The 22574-nt window shown below is 44.2% G+C and overlaps 1 protein-coding gene and 6 non-coding genes across 7 annotated transcripts; 4 read left to right on the top strand and 3 right to left on the bottom strand.

The window, feature by feature from the left end:
- Positions 1-427: 427 nt before the first annotated feature.
- trnak-cuu (transfer RNA lysine (anticodon CUU)) lies at positions 428-500 on the bottom strand. The gene has a single exon. It is a non-coding gene; the product is annotated as a tRNA-Lys (tRNA).
- A 6222-nt stretch (positions 501-6722) lies between these two features.
- On the top strand, positions 6723-6794 carry trnah-gug (transfer RNA histidin (anticodon GUG)). Its single transcript has one exon. It is a non-coding gene; the product is annotated as a tRNA-His (tRNA).
- A 305-nt stretch (positions 6795-7099) lies between these two features.
- trnay-gua (transfer RNA tyrosine (anticodon GUA)) lies at positions 7100-7188 on the top strand. The gene is given in 2 exon segments: positions 7100-7136; positions 7153-7188. It is a non-coding gene; the product is annotated as a tRNA-Tyr (tRNA).
- A 140-nt stretch (positions 7189-7328) lies between these two features.
- trnar-acg (transfer RNA arginine (anticodon ACG)) lies at positions 7329-7401 on the top strand. The gene has a single exon. It is a non-coding gene; the product is annotated as a tRNA-Arg (tRNA).
- A 2052-nt stretch (positions 7402-9453) lies between these two features.
- trnat-agu (transfer RNA threonine (anticodon AGU)) lies at positions 9454-9527 on the top strand. Its single transcript has one exon. It is a non-coding gene; the product is annotated as a tRNA-Thr (tRNA).
- A 7018-nt stretch (positions 9528-16545) lies between these two features.
- LOC133452323 (tripartite motif-containing protein 16-like) lies at positions 16546-18643 on the bottom strand. Its single transcript, XM_061731570.1, has one exon. It carries the CDS (start codon positions 18373-18375, stop codon positions 16642-16644), a length of 1734 nt encoding a protein of 577 aa, XP_061587554.1. The 5' UTR covers positions 18376-18643; the 3' UTR covers positions 16546-16641.
- Positions 18644-19943: 1300 nt separating this feature from the next.
- trnaq-uug (transfer RNA glutamine (anticodon UUG)) lies at positions 19944-20016 on the bottom strand. The gene has a single exon. It is a non-coding gene; the product is annotated as a tRNA-Gln (tRNA).
- Positions 20017-22574: the final 2558 nt, after the last annotated feature.

The following is a 22574-nucleotide window of genomic DNA, read 5'->3' as shown; positions in this document are numbered from 1 at the left end:
CATGTCGGAGCCAAAGCTCCATCAGGATTTGCGGGTCCCATCGTTGAGCTCCTTTAGTTGTTTGTTCAGATCATGTGGTTGATTGTGAGATTGTTGCAGCTCCACTCTTGTGTAATTTATCTGGTGATGTGGGGACTGTCGTGTCCTTCACGTGGTCGTGAACTTATTGTTGACGTTAAGTTTCCTCATATTCTGCACTTCACTGCATCACCAGTGAGTGTCGCCAACGGACAAAACCTCAGAAAAGTGCGTACAAAAGCCTTAATGTGTGAGTGACGGACCGCAGCTTTCTACGTTCACGTCATTCTTTGTACATCCGACCGTGAGCGTTGAAAGTGGCGTACGCACGTTTTTTGTGCGCCGCACTCTTAGTACATAAGGCCCCTGGACTCTACACTTCAAACAAACTTCATAAATGTGACTTCAGCGCCCAACGTGGGGCTCGAACCCACGACCCTGAGATTAAGAGTCTCATGCTCTACCGACTGAGCTAGCCGGGCTTCAGATGCTAGAAAATAAGAATAATAATCGAAAAGTGTCTTTAATGTGAGGTTTTATCAGTGTTTCAGAGAAACCAGTTTTCCGTCTGGACTCCTCTGGACACCACCCAGACAGTTGAAGGACAACATGTGACTAAACGTGTGATTTTCTAGTTTTTCGCAATTGTAGATGCTCAGAAATTGGCTATTTCAGAGGTGTCCATTTTTTAGGAGTTGATGCAGTTGGAAGCCAACTACCTGGTGATGATGTCACCTACTCTCGTCCACTTGGCATTATGAGACAATTGGAGCGCATCTCAAGTTCAGCTTGACTACGTCAAAATCTGTGTAGACCTGGGGTCCGTTTCACAAAGCAGGTTCAACAAACTCTGAGTCTAATCCTGAACTCTTAGTTGATCTACTCTGAGATCGGAAACTCTGAGTTTTCGGTTCCAGAACAGCGGATTTGAGGTAATTTACTCAACTCTAAGTAGTTTCACCTGGAGTTAAGCTCGTGCGTGAGGGAAATAAAAAGCCATCATCAGTAGATCGCTGATACAAGGATTCACCATGGCAACCGGCGACAACAAAAGAGCGACATACTTTTTATTTTTTTTTATTTTAAACTTTATTTATCATTTCAATTTACAAAATCCCTTTGAGGAAACATTGCATCTGAAGATCCACATACTTCACGCCGTGTCCTTTTTCACCCGAATGGAATTAGAGATTTTAATGCGCGCATACGGCGAATTTGAACATGTATTTCGAAAAAAGAGTAACACCGCAGCACAGAATATAATATAAAATTAATTTACTGTAACAGATCTCTACATCATTCACCTGCAATCCTGTGGAACCCCTTGATGGCTTGGACAGGTTTATGTAGGCTTGCCACCTGTCCCTTGAAATACGGAATTGTTCCGTAATTGGGAATTAAAAGTTGCGTTCCGTATTGAACCAATACAGACACATATTATGCCAGGGGTCTCCAACTCCGGTCCTGGAGAGCACCTATCCAGCATGTTTTAGATCTTTCCCTGCTTCAGCACACCATGATACAAGGAGCTGTGTCAGCAACAGAACTGTCCGGACCTTGATGACAAGTTAATGACGACCATTGATTAGAATCTAAAGCTTGTTTTTTCTACATAAATCAGAAATCCAGCCTGTGGGCCATGTCTCTAGTTTTACTGCTTCTAACCTCTTTTTCTGCGCCTCATTTTTAGGGAAGGGGGGGTATGATAATGAGGTTCTGCGCTGATTGGCTCCCTGAATGACGTGTAGCAGGGGGGGAGCATAAACGTCGCTCCGCCAGAACAGCCCGAGCCTGTAAATGATCACAACACTGAATTTTCACAAATGGGAACTTTATTGTTAAAAAAATAAAATATGAGTTGTATATAAATAACATGTATGCACTATTTCAGCCGGATCTGCCCGGCGCATCCCGGGCGATGCGCCCCGGAGCCACGCCGGGCGCCCGGCATGGCTCCGGGGCGTATCGCCCGGGATCAAACCGACAGATTTCTCTGAAAATCTCGGAGGGTGAAGCTGATCCAGCCTGGGACGTACCCCAGAAATCCCTGCTCCCAAAGCGGCCGGGAACCTGGACAATTTAGTCGGAAACCCCGCTTTGGGAACCAGAAAGTAGGCTGGAGCCGCGCGCATCACCGCGGCTTTAACCAGGAAATCTGACCGGTTCCGACCGACCGGGACCGCAGGAACCGGCCTGGACTGGTAGCAGGGACTCCCGGGGACCGACCAGCGGAATTTCAGCCGGATCTGCCCAGCGGATTCTGCGCGACGGGCGCCGCAACCCCACGGCGGGCGCACAGATTGGCTCCGGAGCTCATCCGCGGCGCATCGCCCGTTACGGGGAATCAAACCGACAGATTTCGCTGAAAATCTCGGAGGGTGAAGCTGATCCGACCTGGGACAGACCCCCGAGGACCCAGCTCCCAAACCACCCGGGAACCTGGATGATTTAACCCGGATCCGCTCCGCCGCGGCGCCGCGTCCGACTGGCTGAAGGAAGCACCGCTCCAGCAGCGGAGAGAGCTGGTTGTGGGTGTGGTTTCAGCAGCGGAGGCTGAACCTATGGAAATGAGCGCCTATGGTGACGTCACCATAGGCGCAGATTCAGAATGGCTCAAAAAAAGGTCACGTGACACTGGGGGACTCTGTAAGGCGGGGGTCAGAGACCCTGCAGAATTTCATGGTATTGTGTCTCCCCTGTGCTGGCAGGGTGAGGGGAGACCACTTTATATATGTTAAAACAAGAAAAAACGTGTTTTTCATAATAGGTCCCCTTTAAGGTGAAACAAAACAAATGCAAAGTGAGATATTTCAAGCCTTTATTTGTTATAATTTTGATGATTATGGCTCACAGTTTATGAAAACCCCAAATAAAAAATCTCCAAAAATTAGAATATATTATGAAATCATTAAACAATTCAATCATCAAAATTATAACAAATAAAGGATTAACATATATTGCTTTGCCTGTAATGAGACTATGTACTGTAATGTACATGTATTACGTGGTCTGATAACCATCTCCCGACGAATAATTAATTCTCTGCGCATTAATTCTGCAACTTCATCAATTGTGTCTTCATCAAAAGGACATGCCATGTTCGTGACAATGGACTTCTAATATTTATACTGACTCTGTTTTTATTGACAGACGGCAGAACTTCGCCAAAACTCGCCTTCTGACTGAATGAATGAGGAAATCAAATGTGCGTGTGTCTCTGAAAGAGGTGGAGACGCAGATAAACTCCAGGTTCATTGAGATAAACCCGGTCCCGACCAGGTTAGGTTCAGAGCGTCTGTTACTACGGTAACTGACCGAGAGCTTAAGTTACCTCTCTTTGTGAAACAGGCTAGAGTTACCTCTCTTTCTCTGGTTTGAGTTACCTCCCTTTGTGAAACGGAAAACTCAGAGTTTCCCTCATTTCAGGGTTAACAGACTCAGAGTTTTCACTAAACCTGCTTTGTGAAACGGACCCCTGCTGGTCACCACGGCTGCTCGACCCCAGGTCGAGCCAACCCCACACGAGTGAACGTATAACATATTACCATCAAAACAAACGTGTAACATTTTACCATCAAAACAACAGTGTAACATTTTACCATCAAAACAAACGTGTAACATTTTACCATCAAAACAACAGCAAACAAAATTGACTGTTAGGACGGACTGGAATGCCGAGGAAAAAATAAATAAAACTAAAACGTTCTACCGGAACCTGACAGAAAATGGTGTGTGAATTCAGGTCGAATCCATTTCACTTCTAGTCCATTTATATCACCTCATCTAATTTGTACCTCATTTTTAATTAACCGGGAATGAGGCGTTCCAGTCTAGCATGTGATGCAAGAGTTTTCCTGCTGCAGAATAAACAAAAAGTCCCCTGCAACAATGTTCTAACAGCCGAAAGTATTATAATGAAGCCCTTAACTCACTAACAGTTTGGCATGAGTAAAATTACCGATACTTATTTAATTTTACAATTGTTTTCACGTAACTTGAAGTTCTTAATTTATTAATAACCACGTCTGAGAAGATACTAATCACGGGAAAGCAGCTACAACAGCATTGGGGTGCGTACCCACACGTCATGAATAACCTCTCCTGACACAATACTCATTTCCAACGTCTATTAATAAATTACGTTATAATCTTAAATCATAATCTAATCTTAAACAGACAAGTATGCTGATTTCCCTTCCCTTCGGACATTAAACATAAAATCCAGACCTATTAAATGAAAAACAAGGTTCTTGTGTGTATGTGTATTTAGTATTCATGTGCTCACGTGTTCTGCAGACCTCACAGCCGGCCTCCGCGTGTCCACCGGACACCTCACCGGCTCTCCTCGCCACCCCTAGACAGTCCGGCCCCCCTTTTCGCGCAGGCCCTTCACTGTGTTCTGCCCCTCCCGTTGCACTCTTTCAGCCTTTTGCAGCAATAGTCTCACAATTTTCCTGGCGAAATGCAGGCTTTCTGCCAGTCAAAAATGTCCTTGAGACAACCAGTCTTCCCAGCACTTTTCCTCATCTCTACGATGGGTGAAACGGGTGAAGATGGGGGAGGGGTGCTCCCACGGGTGGAGTTGGGGGCAGTGGGGGGCAAACGGACGCAGCTGGTTGAAGTCCAGGCGCTGGTGAGCTCTGCCTGAGGTCCCGGCGCTAGTTTGGGGGGGCGGGTGGGGCGGGGGGCGCAGAGTCCAGACCGGGTCCAGCTTCACACACTGGGGCACAGTCTGTTTGGGTGTCTGCCTCAGTTATCAGAGTGATAACTGGTCTAACCTGCAAAGCCTCCAGCTGCTTAACGCTCAGGCTTCCTATTTCTTGTGTTTTCTTTATTTTGGGAATTTAAGTTGTCTGACCCACAGCTCCGACAAAGGTTGTGGGTTCTATTCTTTTCCATAGTTAACTATCATATATCTCACATTTAGTGCTGAAAATTCTTGCTAGGCTTATTGAAAAACTGGCGTCCACAACTGATTATTTGATCCTCTCAGATGTGTTGCAAGTCTAAATTTTCAGAAGGAGAGAAAAAAAAACAAAAAAAAACACAATGGCTAACCAAGGTCTTCCGCTTATCAGGGTTTGTGACGTCACAACAGCCGGAACACTCGCGCAGCTCTTTCACAGAGATAGTTGGATTAAAAATATATTAGAAAAAGTCACGGTTCAGATTTGACTGGAGTCCTGCATCTTTTAAATCCTACAGAAGAGGGTGGTACTTAGGATTACCCTCCTAACTCAAACCGGATTCTCAGCTCGCAAAAGCGGGGGAAAAACCCACGACTTAATCAACAGGAAAACATTCCAACTCCAATTATTTCTCAAAATTATTTGTTATCCTCCAGACAGTCAAGATTGTAAGCCAGACATTAACAGACAGCTCAGAGCACAAACACAGATCCTCCATCTCCTCCTAGAATTGGATGAGGCATTCTAGCTGCCCCCAGACCCCGTCTGGCACACTCGGATTCCCCGAATCCAGAGCCCTCAAGTTCCCGACTTGAAGTAGTCTCCACTCTCAAAGCACGGCTAGAAAAGCACTCACGTCTGGCGACCTACAGCTGATGTCGTACCGAAAGGCGAGTCTTTTTCTCTTAAACCAAATTCCTTCATCCACCTAGAATTGAAAGGCATTCTACGACGCCCCCAGACCTAGTCTGGCCCCTCGATCACTAACTCCTAGGTCAGTAACAAACAAAATTCCTTCATCCACCTAGAATTGAAAGGCATTCTACGACGCCCCCAGACCTAGTCTGGCCCCTCGATCACTAACTCCTAGATCAGTAATAAAACAGCCCAAGGTCCTCAGACCCTGGCTGGACCAGCCCTCCCCGGTTCCAAATACTTGGACTACCGGCCACATCAGCTGAATAGGCAGAGAGGAGACATTAGCGCGCAACTTATTTCGGCCGTTTTCTTTCCAAAACTCACCCAAAAGAACAGCGAGGCGTTTCTGAAGCCACCGGGTTCGTTCGACCCCAGTCGGTGCGGGGACCTTCCCAACCCCCCTCCGGACGAGAGGCCCTCTCCTCGACCTTCACTTGATGGGGGAGTACGAGGTTGTTGCATGCTTAAAACACCTTCGATTCCGCAGAAGAGAAGGAAAAAATCCGGCACAGATGGAGTCCCTTCGTGGTCGCAAAATTGTGGTGGCAAAAATTGTTGTTCAAAAAGAATGTCAGGACACCTCAGCTGTCTTTCTGAAGATTTAATGAAAAGAGGACAAACATTCAATTGAACGGAGCCACACAGTCCAACCGGTCACATAAACCGTCAGTCCTGAGTGCGCTGAAGAAGATTAGGGACAGGTTATTTTATACTCGGGAGCTGGAAAAGACAAAACATCACCCATCACCCTGGCAACCGTGCCAGGCTCTGTGTCAAAGGAACATGACCTCGGCATAGGAATGAAAACAGGCAACAGACAGTGTTATACCAAAATTTTCCATTACAAGGTGCCGCAGGATAGGCCGTCTTCCATAATGTTTCCAAAGCTGCCCCGGCTCATGCATTATGTTTGTCTTTCATGGGACCTCTTTTATTCATTCTCTTCCTTCCTCATATCTCATTCGAAGCAAATGCCCTTACCTGACGACAGGGGCGGCACACCTCCGTAAACTCTTCTTCCAACCTCACACTGTGTTCACTGACATAACTGCAGAAACCGAGCACATATTTAAAGCTGGGTACAAGTACCCTTTTCAAGCTGTGATCGTATAGTGGTGAGTACTCTGCGTTGTGGCCGCAGCAACCCCGGTTCGAATCCGGGTCACAGCACCCCTGTGGCAGCAAGAGTGCTTCTCAAATTTTTGGAAAAAGAAAGAAAAGTTGCCACGGACACAACAAAATCCACTAGGGTGTTTGGATCAGATTCTCAGACCATTCACACTTCAATTGATTGTGGTGGAGAGGGGGGGTGCTACGGCCCGGACACTTAGCCAAGGACAATGGACTCTGCCAGTGGTAAGGACCCGGCAAGCGGCGCATAAGGGAGACAATAATTCATTTAAAATGTTTCCTTTTCCCAGTTTCAGGCCTTGGTAGAAGAATACACAAGTCATGGAGCTGTCATCATGCATCCTCCTTCGATAGCTCAGTTGGTAGAGCGGAGGACTGTAGAACCAGTAAAACAGGTATCCTTAGGTCGCTGGTTCAACTCTGGCTCGAAGGAATGCCATTATTTTTCATCTTCCCAGAGCGGGACTCTATTTCATCACTGTACTCGGATATGGCTTTGGCCACTGCCATCTACTTTGGTTGGGACATCTGAGTTGTTACATCACGTGTGTTTCCACATGTAACAATCAAAAAGGGCTAGTGGCGCAATGGATAACGCGTCTGAGTACGGATCAGAAGATTCTAGGTTCAACTCCTGGCTAGCTCAAAAAAGCCTAATCTTTAATACTTTCCCAGTCACGACCATGGTAGTGTACATGTTTCTTCTTCTGTGTCATTTATTTCCTTGCTTTTTTCATTTGTCTCTGTGTATGCCCGGAAATGTACACTTCAAAGGTGCCGCAGGATAGGCCGTCTTCCATAATGTTTCCAAAGCTGCCCCGGCTCATGCATTATGTTTGTCTTTCATGGGACCTCTTTTATTCATTCTCTTCCTTCCTCATATCTCATTCGAAGCACATGCCCTTACCTGACGACAGGGGCGGCACACCTCCGTAAACTCTTCTTCCAACCTCACACTGTGTTCACTGACATAACAGCAGAAAGCGAGCACATATCTAAAGCTGGGTACACGTACCCTTTCAAGCTGTGATCGTATAGTGGTGAGTACTCTGCGTTGTGGCCGCAGCAACCCAGGTTCGAATCCGGGTCACAGCACCCCTGTGGCAGCAAGAGTGTTTCTCACATTTTTGGAAAAAGAAAGAAAAGGTGCCACGGACACAACAAAATCCACTAGGGTGTTTGGATCAGATTTTCAGACCATTCACACTTCAATTGATTGCGGTGGAGAGGGGGGGTGCTACGGGCCGGACACTTAGCCAAGGACAATGGACTCTGCCAGTGGTAAGGACAATGGACTCTGCCAGTGGTAAGGACCCGGGAAGTGGCAACAAACGGAGGGAAGAAAACCAAAAAAAGGACAAATGACGTTTTGGACTTTCTTCAACACTAAAGACAGGAAAAGAGGCTGAGGGAGCTGGATGAAAAGGAGGAGGTGAGGGAAAGGAAGAGGGATGACCAGTTATCTAAATTAATTGACATTTTTGGGAAGATGGTGGACAAAATGTTGTTTTCTTCATCATTTTTTTATTCATAATTTGCAGAGGTGGCAAATCCGGCTTCAGAAAGTAAAAGTCCTGCCATATATTTGTTCTGTCCATTCACTAAAACCAGGTGAGTTCACTAATTAGCTCATCTACCTGGCTGAAGAGCTGTGCTGATTAGAATCAGCTGGTTGAGTGAATGGACAGAACAAATACATGGTAGGACTTTTACTTTCTGAAGCCGGATTTGCCACCTCTGATAATTTGAGGTTCAATTTCTTTTGTTTTCATTTTATATTAGACAAATCCTCAGTTGACTTGGTGTTGAATAAACAAGACTTGCTTTTCTTTAATATGAGTACAGTGTTTGAATTAAGATTTCCTTTGTTAACAGAAATGCATACATGTAAATACTAGCAAGATAGTTTTAGATCCAACACAAACAAGTCAGGCAGTAATTAGTTATTCATTTATTTATAACCACAAAATTTTAACAATTTCAGCAAGTTGAACAAAAACGTTGCAGTAAATAGTGATAATATAACTGGAATATTTAACTCAGGATACCATCAATTTATACGCTCTCTTACAAAAATGAAATTACTCGGCGATTGATCCTGGCATACTGGATGTGCTGGTATGGGTAGATTGAAAGAAAGACACTACATTAACAAGGAAATACATATTGTACTGTGCGCATGTTTAAATTGTGTTCTTTGTTGAATTTTATGCTCCTTTATATAGGCTACCACTTTGTTTTCAAACATCCGTAGGATGATCATTCCCAAACTTATAATACCGGTATGTAACATTTTTATCTGACTAAGAATTTTGTAAATTGAAATGTTAAATAAAGTTTATAAAAAAAACAAAAACAAAAAAAAACAGACGTTTTTATCTGACTTGTTTCCGGTTTCTGCTAAGTGTGTCCCATTCCTATTTCTACCATTTGGAGCCCTCACACCCTCGCACACTTCATCACGTGACGCTGACGTCACTAAAGTCTGTGAGGGTTCAGGGCTGGAGGGTTTAGGGTGGAGATTGGAACTCAGCCTAAATCTACTCAAAGGGGGCTTTTACTACATCCTGACATGTGTGGAGCATGGTGTGGTTATTTTTTTTGGGGGGGGGCGGTTATGCAACGTTAGTATGTGAGGCCCTGGTTGTTTTTGGTAAGAGAAATCACCATGGAGACGAGGTAAGTGAGAGGTTACAGAGGCCCTGTGGCTTAGTTGGTCAAAGCGCCTGTCTAGTAAACAGGAGATCCTGGGTTCAAATCCCAGCAGAGCCTCTAAACTCAAATCACTTCAGATGGCTGAAAGATCACATATCTCTCATTCCTCTTTGTGGAAGTATTTCTCACATGATTGCTTAATTATAGCAGAGTACTTTGTCAAAAGTGCTCCTGCTCTTAGTGAACATGTATGATCTGTTTTGTCATTCTATTGGAGCCTCTCTTTTCAAATACTTTTCATATTTCTAAAATCATGGAATTGGTTGGCTCGTCTCTCAACACAATTTACCAAATCTTTCTCGACGAGAGGACATGCCAGTGTTGTACCAAAAAGGGAGTTATTATAGAGTTATTAATAATCATCTTTTGATAATTATTAATAATTAATAAAGAAGATTATTGATAAAAATGAATCAATCAAAACGGGGCACCACCTGACTTATCAGGAAAATAATAACTTTCAGGAAAATCAGTCTCAAAGTAGCTGTTATTCCCTACGTGCCAGCCTGTTGCCAGGGGTGGCGTTACAGAATAACATTGAAGGAAGGAGACAGAGCACAGACCTTTGCAACCAGCAGCTGTGACAAATATGTATAAAATAAATAAGCTGTTGTTTCTTTCTCCGTTGTAACTCCCTGCTTTACCAGCCAGCATCAGCAGCATCGCTTTCCAATGAATTTCCACCGTGGACTGTTTCCTGCCTGGAGGCAACCCCTGAAGAACGGCTGCAGGAGGAGGTGAAGTGCTGCTGGACGTGATGTATTTACTTTGGTATTTAACAAGAATGAAGCCAAAAAGGGAGAAAATAATGTGGGCAAGCCTAAGTTCCCCCATGAGGCTCCAGTTTGAGGATCCACCTGCAGCAGCAGGAACTCTGGCTAGATGTTTCTGTCTGACGTCATGAGTCTCATGGGTGTGGAGGGATCTGCCCCCCCCCACAGTTGTTCAGACATGTTTGGACCCCGTTCAGCTGATCCTTGGCTGTCAGACCTCCACCCCCCCCCCCCCCGTTGGAGGTGTTTCTGAGCCCTGAGATAACTATCAGTAAAAGAAAAAAAAGAAGACGAGGTACAAAACTTATTGGAATAGACAAGTAGGTCCAAATCCTGCCTCAATCAACCCTAAAAGCACACATTCTGGAGGAAAAGCTGACTTTTGGACTTTAAGAAAGGTCTACGATGTGTTTTAGATGAAAGTTATCCCTGTTATGAAGTTAAAATTACAGCTTTGAACTACCCACATAAGAGGGACAGCATGCAAAATGATATTGAGTTGCATGGAGCAAAGATCACAGGGATAATTCTACTGTTGTCTGTGTCTGTCACGTCACAAAGCCCTTACAATCTGCATCTTACGATCTGCATCTTAAAATCTGCATCTGACAATCTGCATTTTACAATCTCTTTGGATGACATTTGGTCAACTTTGGGTGGTACTAAGCACAGCAAAAAGGTTGTGGTGTTTAAAAGATTTGAACTCAGAGTCTCTTCAGATACACATGCTTGTGTTTGCAAGATATGTTCCCTTCAAGAAAGAAACAAAGCTGAACCTTTTTATTCACATGAAGATGATCTGTCTCCATCCGGTGGTCACATTACACACTACACTTGATGAAAAGGTTTATTTTTTTACATTTAGGTAGCAGCATGTGTATAAATAACTTTGTCAAATTAACTAAAAATAACTAATTTATAAAGAATTAATTAACTAAACGTATGGTCATTGATCAGTCAATTTTTTTATTAATTTTTTTTAAAGATTTTTTGTGGCTCCAGTGGCCTTTGATCAAGGTGCAGACAGGAAGGGGGTAGAGAGAGAGAATTGAGATGACATGCAGCAAAGGCGCCCAGGCCTGGATTCGAGAAATCAAGAAAATGATTAAATATATCAAAAAAAGACATCCAGACATGAGGAAAAGTGTTTAAACACGTGACTTCTTTCCTCTTTAAAAACCTCACTACATTCATGTAACCATGTTCCTGTAGGGGGCGGTGTGACGTCACTCCCCAGACTCCTGATCTTCACTGTTTCCAGGTCCTGAGGTTGCAGACGTGAACCAGGATAAAATGTTCAGGACAGAAAGTTACATGAAGAGCAGAATCACTAAAAAAAGAAGTAAAACATAAATATAGTGAATGATGAATGTGAAGTGTTATGAAGTGAAGCTCAGCAGTCTGCAGCTTGTGATAAACCAGCGTTTGCTGAACCCAACAGTCACTTCCACTTTACCACAGGCTGATATGTTCCTGAACTTCACCCTGGAGAGTGGAGGTCACATGTTTCTGCTGGAGCTTCTCTTTCTCCACAGTCTCTGGATCTCAAAGCTTCCAATCAGTTTTTACACTTTTAAATCAACCTGATTCAGAAAAACATCCACGTATTAATATGATTATTATAATTTTAACTGAAACAAGTGTTCTAAACATCAGTGTAGACACCAGTGTGATCCTGGTCTGGGGAAGTTCTAGAAACCTGGGAACACAGGAGTGACGACCCGAGCTGACTTTACATCCCCAGAGGTCCAGATGAACTTCTGTCTCCATCATGATTCATTTTTATTGCTGCTTCTGTTCACCTGCACATTGAAACTCAAAGTTTTATTGAGCTTTATTTCGAATATGCAAATTAGAAAGAACAATACTAAAAAGTAAAAAAAAAAATAAAAAAAAAGAAGACAAGGCAGACCTCGCAGATCCACCAGCATATTCGAAAGGGAGTAGGATTGAAGTAAATACTTATCAGGTCCTACCCCTAAATCTTATATTCATTTTTCCAAAATAACAAGAGAATCAATGAGCTTACTTATAGAACACAAAAAAAAACATAATAAGTCTATATATCAACATGAATATACATCCATTTACCAACATATGTACATATAACTATATATCCATATATATTAACAGAGATATACCCATACATAAATACTGTATGTATAATATATCACTATATATCCATATACATACATATATATATATAACATGTTTCCATAATATTAATCTATATCTACACATATTAAATAAATCTATATATATATTTACATTTTTATTCGCCACTGTATTTTGAGAAAAAAGTTTCTTTATATCTTTTTTTAAATTGTGATATGTTTTTACTTTGTTTTAGATCTATGCTCAGGCTGTTCCAAAGTTTTACACCATAGGTAGACATACAGAAGCTCTTCAGTGTTGTGCGTCTATTGATAATTTTGAAATTAAGTTGGCCCCTGAGGTTGTAACCTCCCTCCCTTTCAAAGAATATCCCCTGTATATGTCCTGGTAATAAATTATTATTGGCTCTAAACATTAGTTTTGCTGTATTGTAATTAACTAGATCTAGAAATTTTAGTAATTTAGAATGTAAAAATAATTCATTTGTGTGGTCCCGGTAACCTGCATTGTATATTATTCTCACAGCTCTTTTCTGTAATATGCACAAGGAGTGAAGTGAAAAAAAGTTTACTTGACCCTTGCTCTCAGGCTTCACGGCCCATTAAAAGTCAAACATTTACTACATCTAGGGCCTGATTTACTAAAGGTTTGCGTGCGTAAAAACGTGTGCAAACTTGACATCACCCGCAAACCAATGTGCAAGCTGATCTACTAACAGCGTGCAAAGAGGACTGCGCCTCTCAAATGAGCAAAATAGCACACGCTGTTCATTTAGTACTTTTGCCCTGATGAATAATCAATATGGGGCGTACCCGCCAGAAAGCGCTAAATACTGGGAGGGGAAAATGCAAATATGTCCATTTACCACGCGCAATGAGATTTACCAAGCCTGAAAGTTTTTGTGGGGATTGTGATTGCGTCTGTATTTAATACGTTCGAAAGGAAGGTGCTAATCTGCCCAGCATTACGCAGGGATGCTTGTTGGTGCCTGATTCGAGGACTGGGGTGGGGATGGCTCAACTTGTGGTGAGGATTCTCTACATGCAAAAGGAGAAATATTTTATTTGAATGTTAAATCGAGTATTATTCAGCAAAAGTTTGCCACAGGAGGCCCCTTCATTTTTTTATTTGTGATAATGAATAAATCACGTGTTTTCATGGAGAAAAAAGTGTTTCTTATTGTGCGCCTATACTTGTTCTGCAGTTGTCATACCCCGGTGTTGTGCCGTATTCAGCACCCCTGCCGTGAAAAGAACCTCCTCGTCTGACAAAAATTATACTCTCATTCCGTGTCACGTTCTGTTTAGCGTCCAGTTTTGTGTTAATGATTCATGTTTAAATGCGCTCATGGATTCCACAATAGTCATTGTAGCAGGGCGAGTGCTACCGGGGCCGACCGAAGGATGGAGAGACACAGAGTTTCGTGCAGACCCGTTTTTATTTAACGCAAATCATCCGCCACACGTGCCCAAGCACCGCATCACACATCAGCATGCCAGCAGCTCCTCCGGACCTCGCTGCTGTCCAGCTCTGCCTTATAAGGCAGGCAGGGTGGAGAGCTGCAGCCACTCAGGCAGATGGGACACAGGTGCGTGTCCCATCAACCTCTCCACCCTGCCACACACCCCCAACGCCAATTTCGAGCCTGGGTCCGTCCGGCCGAGCCTACTCCCCTCCCCGCCCCCTCGGAGCGGGAGAGGAAGCCCGGAACCCCCCGGGCCTTCCTGGTCGGGGGGTCGTCCCCGGCGTCGGCCTGACCTGCGTGGAAGACGCTCTTGGGGCCGGGCCCATGGTGGCCTCGGGCCGAACGGTGCGTCCAGGACCACCCCCTCCTTTGTGACGCGGCCCCGTGCCAGCTGCCGGTCCGCCTCCGGGACCGCCTCCTCCTCCTCCGCGGCGCAGCCCTGCGTGGGCTGCTGGTCCGCCCCCGTCTCCGGGGGACCCGTCGTCGCTGGCGGCTGCGCCTCCGCAGCCGCCTCCCCAGCCAACTCCGCCTCCGTCTCCGCCGCTGACTCCATCCCAGGAGCCGTCGCCTGGCGGCCTGCAGTAACTGCCTCACGGCCAGTCGGCTGCAGCGCTGCCGCGGCGAACCTCAGACGGGGTGCAGGGATGGGCCACTCCGCGGGTCCCGCCGCCACGGGAGCCGTCGCTTGGCGGCCCGCAGCTTCTGCCTCCCGGCCTCCCAGCTGTGGCGCCGCCAGCTCCTCCCGCGCTGCTGGCGCAGGGGTGGGTCTCCCCGCGGCCACGAGCGCTTCCATCGCGGCCAGCTGCCGCTCGCCCTGGTCCCGGAAGACGGCTGTCATGCCCGCCATGGCCTGGGCAAGCGCGTCCAGGGCCCGCTCCATGCCTCTCTCGTCCGTCCTTCGAAGCCCCACGTTGGGCGCCAGATGTAGCAGGGCGAGTGCTACCGGGGCCGACCGAAGGATGGAGAGACACGGAGTTTCGTGCAGACCCGTTTTTATTTAACGCAAATCACCCGCCACACGTGCCCAAGCACCGCATCACACATCAGCATGCCAGCAGCTCCTCCGGACCTCGCTGCTGTCCAGCTCCGCCTTATAAGGCAGGCAGGGTGGAGAGCCGCAGCCACTCAGGCGGATGGGACACAGGTGCGTGTCCCATCAACCTCTCCACCCTGCCACAGTCATACTTTCCCACAATCACAGTCACAGATAACAAAAATCGGGTAAATGGTTATTGATGTCATTAATTAATAGCCTGCTTACTGTGTTGTCTTCCATAATATTTGTAAATATATATAATATAAACTCCTAAGTATGTGTTTGTGTGAGTGTATATATATAAATGTATTGAAGTGTCAGTGTGTTGTTTTTTTTCTTGGTCTACTTATCATTGAATATACGAGGGGGTGCTTTTCACGGCAGGGGTGCTGAATACGGCACAACATTTTGCCTCTTCCACTAATATCTCTAACTCCAACTCGTCAAATTTCATTTTGCGCTTGCGACTATATCCTGCTTTCCATCCAGACTCTCCATGGCGCAAAGTTTGCGCCGCAAACCGTAAGACGCGCAACACCTCATTTAAATACTGAGGTTTGCGCCTGTTATCAATTGCGCACGCAATCTTAGTTGACCACCCGCAAAACACACAACAACAGCACGTGCAAACTTTTTCAGTGCACACGCAATTTAGAACTCTTTATTTAGGATCTTAGTAAATCAGGCCCCTAGTGTCACAACGTGCTCTCAGTTGTCAACACGCTGACGGTAAAGTGACTCATCTTGGGAGGTTTCCTGAGCGTTCCCAGACCTCCACCCTGCAGAGTGAAGCTGAACCGCTGCACCGCCCTCTGGTACCGTCCAGCAGCTTCTTCAGAGCAGAACATGTTCCTGCAGCGGCTCCTGCTCCCAAGACGGCTCCATTTAACTGAGATTACACTGTTCACTGTTCTAATTCACTTATTTCATCTTTATTTAACAGGAAAAGAGGATTGCGGAGATTTAAAGCCTCTTCTTCTGAGTGAAGTCTGGCCAGAACAAGAGCAGTAAAATCAATAAAGACACATTTAAATCCAGAAATATGATCTATTGTGAACATGAACTCTGTACTTTGGGATGATTACATTCATGTTTTCTCCCTCAGATCTGAGTGAAATCCTGGAATGAAGACTGAAGAAAACACTTTGTTAGAACATCAGAAGTTTTATTTCTTACTAAATATTCAGATTGTTAAACACAACACATCCTCAACAGATTTAGACATCACCAACATGTGATGTGCAGATCTAGTCTGGTCCTGCAGCTGCAGCGATGACTACCGGCCCCAACACACTAGTTTACACCAACTAGAGGCTTCACTGAACTGTTTGCTGCGTTGCTGCTGTCACTAACATTTCTCAAATCATTTATTTTGTTCTCAAGTATAAAAAAAACATTTTCACCTTTAGAAAACAAGAACCTTTGGTTTGCTAATGAATGAGGAAACGAGTGTGAATGCAGACATGAAATCAGAGATGAAGAAGGTCTGGTGGAGTCCATGAAGAAGAAAAGAGAAATACAACATAGAAACACATCAAAAATAATAGATAACAACAATTACAACACAGGCTTATTTCTGTGTTTTCATACTGAAATAAAAGATGTTAATATTATTAATATTTCCCAGGTTAAACTACAAAAGAATGACTATCACATCCAAAAGAGGAAATAACAACAAAATATCAACTTATAGAACAAAAACTTCCCTCCATCCATCAGAGTTTGAGACGTTCATCTCTGAGAAGAAAAGAAAATCAATAAAGACATGAAGAGTAAATAAGTCTATTTGAGTTTACAGAACTCAGCTGATTCTCCATCAGCGTAACCAACCGCGACTCCAGCGTGGAGCGGCTGAGTGAAGGAGGTCTGGACTCTGTGGAGGAGGGTCATGGTTCCAGAGACGCTGTAGAAGGACAGAACACCTGCTCTGTGATCCAGGAAAACTCCTATTCTGGAGCTCAGAGGACCTGAGATGGAGGTTTGGATGCTGTTGTAATAAAATTCATATCCGTCTGAGAGACAACGTAGTGACCAAGATTTGTCATTGTTTCCAAATAAACCTTCCTCCCCTGATCTGCTGATATTCTTGTATGAAACTGATACACGAACTACACCTGCTTTCTTCTCCACCTCCCAGTAACGACGTCCAGTCAGACTCTCTGTACTCAGGACCTGATAAAGATTAGTGAATCTGTCTGGATGACTAGAATAGGAATGATGTTGGTCCATAAAAGTCACCTTTCTGTTCTCCTCTGACAGTAACAGCCGTTTGTGTACTGTGTTTGGATCTAGAGTGATTTCACATGAATATTTCAAGAATCCAGCTCTGGTCTTTGGTTCTGGTTGTGCCAGTAAAACATCCACCTCAGTTACGGCCAGTGAGACATGTGTCCAAGTGTCTCTCAGGATGTCCTGTAGTTGACCTCTGACCTCTGACACAGCTGCTGTCACATCCTGAAAGTACCTGAGAGGACGGATGCTGATGCTGGAGGAGTGTGTGAGAGGACGGATGCTGATGCTGGAGGAGTGTGTGAGAGGACGGATGCTGATGCCGGAGGAGTGTGTGGACTCACTGAGTGGTGACAGTGAGGGGCAGCTGTGGAGGAACTGGTTGTGGTCCTCGGTGTCTCTGAGCTGCTTCATCTCAGCGTCTCTCCTCTTCAGGTCAGTGATCTCCTGCTGCAGCTTCTCCTCCAGCTCTCTTACTCTCCTCACTTCAGTTTCCTGCTGGGATCTGATCTGCTGCTTCACATCAGAGCTTCTCTTCTGGAGGAGAGAGATCAGCTCAGTGAAGATCTCCTCACTGTCCTCCACTGTTTTATCAGCAGACTGATTGATGGCCTCCACCTCCTGCTGAAGCAGCTTCACATCTTTCTCTCTGTCCTCGATCTGCTGCTGGATTTGTTGTCGACTCACCTCCATCTCTCTCTGCCTCTCGGTCCTTTCTGCTACAACTGAGTCTATGTCGTGGCCTTTATGTTCCTCCACAGAGCAGAGATAACAGATACACTTCTGATCAGTATGACAGAACATCTTCATCACCTCACCATGACGAGGGCAGATGTTGTCCTGCAGGTTCTTGGAGGGATCCACCAGCTTGTGTTTCTTGAAAGAAGATGAATCATGGTGAGGTTGAAGGTGTTTCTCGCAGTAAGAGACCAGACAGACCAAACAGGACTTGACAGCTTTCAGTTTTCTCCCAGAGCAGACATCACAGGCCACATCTTCAGGTCCAGCATAGCAGTGATCAGCAGGAGCAGCTTGGAGTCCAGTTTTCTTCAGCTGCTCTACTAAAGCTGCTAACATGGTGCTTTTCAGCAGCTCAGGTCTCGGTATGAACGTCCGTCTACACTGAGGACAGCTGGGGAGTTTCTTCTCACCTTCATCCCAGAAGTTGTTAATACAGTTCATACAGTAACTGTGTCCACAGGGAATAGTCACCGGATCCTTTAAAAGATCCAAACAGATCGAACAAGAAAAGGTTTCCTGGTCCAGCTGATCTCCTTTCTGCGCCATTTCTCCTGTCGATAACTGAGACAGTTTTACTTCCTCAAAGGTGAATATAGTCTGAGCTCTGATCTACAAATCTGGTGTGCCGAGAACGGAGGCTGTCAGCTCTGTGTTCAGCTCGTGTTGTTCAGACCTGTTTTATAGCTGCAGATCTGCAGGGGAGGGAACCAGGAAACCTGCTCAGACTGGATCTGCCGGTTTATCAGTCTCTAGCAGGATAAGATGTCTGAGATAAAAACACTTGAACTCTTTCAGAACAGGAAACGCTCCTGTTTCAAACTACTATCAGTATCATGTTCCAGGCTTCCATGAAACTAACCTGAGAACCAGGAAACACGAGGTCAGACTGAATCTGCTGTTTTGAGAGCAGGAAGAAGAGGGAGGTTCCCCAGCATCAGATTACAGGAAGAGGATGAAATCTGCATTTAACCCATCTGCATTTTTATATCAGACTTCAGTTTAGAAGTAAACGTCTTTTTATTTCCTATTTAGTCAGAAATAATCATAATAAATGTAATTCAGGTTTCATTTTAGATGGAAGAGTTATTTTATAGTTTATAATCCTTATAATTAAGATTTGGTTGGAGTCAAAAGCTCCTGCTGGGTAGCTAATGGGAGCTACCCTCACAAAAACATGCACACAGTCCTGGGCTATACATGCCCCCTCTGGCCAACCGGGGCGCCAGATGGGGTGGGGAGGATCCGGCCGGGATAACGTGATCCTTCCACGCGCTACGTCCGGCCGGAGAAACTCCACCCTGTCTGGTGAAAAGATGCGGCCTGCTCACTCCTCAGGTTAAGGAGGAGACCTGAGCTCAGTGCAGGGCCCTCCCGGGGTTGGTAGAGGATGGCAATGCACAGGACTGTCAGTAGGTAGGAGCACGGGGTGGTAAAAATGGGAAAAAAAAAAAACCGGGATAAAAATATTAAAAAAAAAAAAAAGCTCCTGCTTGGAGGTGCAAACACCAACAGAGCTGTTCTGCAGAATAAATGAGAGTTGCGTTCCTCCAGGCCACCGGGCAACAACGTTTGACAGAGACATAGTTGAATCGCAGAGTATTTGTGCATGGATTGAATGAAATCCTTTCATGTTCACGTAACTTAATTAATTGTGTGATGGTGATTTTATGGCGATCTGGGTGCAATCTATAGCTCTATGTTTGGGAATCCGGCGATGGCGTGGAATCCTCGTTTAACTGGGATGGCGGTGGTGCGTTTTGTCTCTCGCTCCAACATACAGTAGGTTGTAAATCACGGCATAGATCCATCAGAATGCTTTTGGGGAAGCGGTTCATGCTGTGAAGCCGCTCTGTCTCTCACAGCACAGAGCGCATGGTTAAAAAAAATAAATAAATAAATCACTTAACACTGTGACTCTTTTAATGGGTTCTATTTGTATTTTCACTGTTCTACCACTAAATTTTGTGTGTACGCATGGTCGGGGTTGTGCTTACATTTACATGCGTTCCTACGCACAGGTACATGTTGATAAATTCCATACTTTGCGTGGGAATGTTCATACGCACACTTTACACACATATCTGTGCATATGGTATAACTCTCTGAAGGCTCTATAACCACAGAGGGACTCGAACCCTCAATCTTCTGATCCAAAGTCAGACGCCTTGTCCATTAGGCCATGTGGTCCACGAGTTTCTCCTCTTTCTCATTCCATTGTTGGGGAGAAAACACCAACATGGAGACGAGGCGACCGAGAGGTTAAGTATGAAGTATGAATCATCCAAGTATGAATCATCCAACCAGCCAACGTTATCCACAACGTTGTAACGGTGCAAATGTTTCCAAATGTAGTGGGGTGTTTTGAACACACCCAGGACGCTCAGTCAGACTCTCTTCAGCTCCTCCCTCTGCTGCCCAGGTGCAGCATATCAGCTTCATCTGGACCAGTTGAACAATTTGTAGGCAATGCACCCACACTCAATGTAAATAATCTTTAAACTTTATGGTGATTGAAAACTGCCTGATCAGCTCTGTTTTATAAAGCACATTTTTACATGAATAAAATAAGAATAAAAAGAAAATAACACAACAAATGTTGAAGCACAACAGCCATGAAGACCATTTCTACAAGTGTTTGAACCAGCAATTTTAAATGTCTCATACCTGTTTAGATGTTTTTGTATAAGATTAAGGAAGAAGAACAACAGCAGAGGGCGCTGTTGCTACATTTGGTAACGTGCACAATTCAGAGTTGGTCCTGGCTACTTTTGCACCCTGGGTGAACTGTCCAACAATCAGATAAATCAATCACTGTGTGAGAGGAGAAGGTGAAGACTTGATTCAAACATGTGGAAGAATCCTTTCCACAGCCCTAGTGGCCTAATGGATAAGGCACTGGCCTCCTAAGCCAGGGATTGTGGATTCCAGTCCCACCTAGGGTGGACATGTTTAAAATTGCTCAATGCAAGACTGAGTTAAAATCTTCAGATCCTGATTTAATACAGCAAGATTTGCACTTTCATTCAATCATTACTGATTGAACCTCAGAAGTTGTTTTTTTCTAACTTACTATTCCTGTTGTTTCGATTGTCAAACAAACTGGACACCTTTGGACATTTTAATGCCTTTTATATATTTAATTTCGTTGATGAATTGTCTCTTTCTAGGTCATGGTCTCTGCAGGGTCTCATACAGTAAGTAGAGTTATACAAGATACAATAATACAAGATACAAATACCAGAAGAGTTGGAGGAGTTTCCACCTTGTGGCACAAGGGAATAACAGCAAAGTATTAAAGTCATAACTGACTAAAAGGAGAGGAACCAGACATTACCCGCTCTAAAGCAGTCCACATCTCTTAGAAGAACTTTAAGAATTGAATGTTTGAATTAAGTTTGGTTAAGAAACCTTTAATGTGATTTTCTTGTCTTATGAAGCTACATGTCATTTCTCCATTTCACCACCATGGTTGAACTATCAATGTCATCAAAAAAATGTGTTGTTTTTTGTGCTTTTTATGCGATGTCTGTATTTATATTCTTAAGATGTGAAAATACTCTCGCTCTTTTGATGGGCCCACCCAAACCCTTAACATTCCAGCTTACAAACCTGATGGTTCCTAGCACACCTACCTGAACCATATTAATCGTAAGTTGTAAATCAGAATAACAGCCTTTGGAATGATATAATGCACCTGTGTATTTACCAGATTTAGTAAATAATTAAAGTTAGATGACACCAACAAACCAAATGCAATGACGTTAATGAATAGAAAGGGTTCCTCTTAAAAATAAAAAATAAAACAAACAAAAAGAAAATAATCCCCACCCCACACACACATAGTTCAACTGAAACAAATGTCCTAGTTGACATCTTTAAACTTAAAAGATACTTATATACTTGTCCTAAACCCATCCTAAAAAATAGATGAGCAAGCAGGAAATATAATATACCACGGTTAACTGTGGTTTAGTTTGCTTTTATAACATAATACTATTAATACACCTTTTGTAATATCTTAATCCCCATACAAAATGCTAAACTACACTGATTTATGGAATAAGTGCGCCATCTTTCAAAAGGGAAAAGAAAATAAAAGACTGCAATTGCATTCTGTAAATAACTGATGTAATGTTATTTAGACAGTCTTACATTTACACACATCAGAACACCACACCCACAATATTGAACGTCTCATAAACGGAGGACAATAGTATTTTCTCCAACAGATAAATCCCTTCGGTTTTAGTGTCAAATCAGTTATCAAAAGGACAAACACGGCTGGTTCACTTCAAAAGACGCAAGCAGACGGAGTAACGTTACAAATCATTCATATTACTCAAGTCCAATGATGGTTTGCTCCGCGAAATCTACTGTCCATAAAACGGTCTGTCCGTTTATTAAATAACTCAATATAAGGATCAGGTCCGACTGTAAACTGCACCAGTTATCAAAATAATAATAAAAAAATAAGTAAATCGGAACAAGATCACCTCTACAAAAGTTAGCACCGCTTTCCATTAAGAAGTTTCAAATAAGTGTTTAACCCAGCAAAATATATGTTAATCATGTCACCTCATAGAGGAGAGGAAAAAATGTAGCTAAGGGGAAAGAAGAAAAAACAACGTTAACTCTTGGAGACAGAAGTCCAGTCTCTTCACTTGTTTCTGCTATCTCGGTAGAAACCCTCGGCGTCCTCAGCGGTGTCAAATATACGGGTCTGACCGTTGACTGTAACTCGCAGA

Source organism: Cololabis saira, chromosome 10 (assembly GCF_033807715.1).
Source record: "Cololabis saira isolate AMF1-May2022 chromosome 10, fColSai1.1, whole genome shotgun sequence".
NCBI lineage: Eukaryota > Metazoa > Chordata > Actinopteri > Beloniformes > Belonidae > Cololabis > Cololabis saira.
The sequence above is the reverse complement of the archived record's forward strand: the minus strand, read 5'-3'. Positions and strand labels throughout refer to the sequence as shown.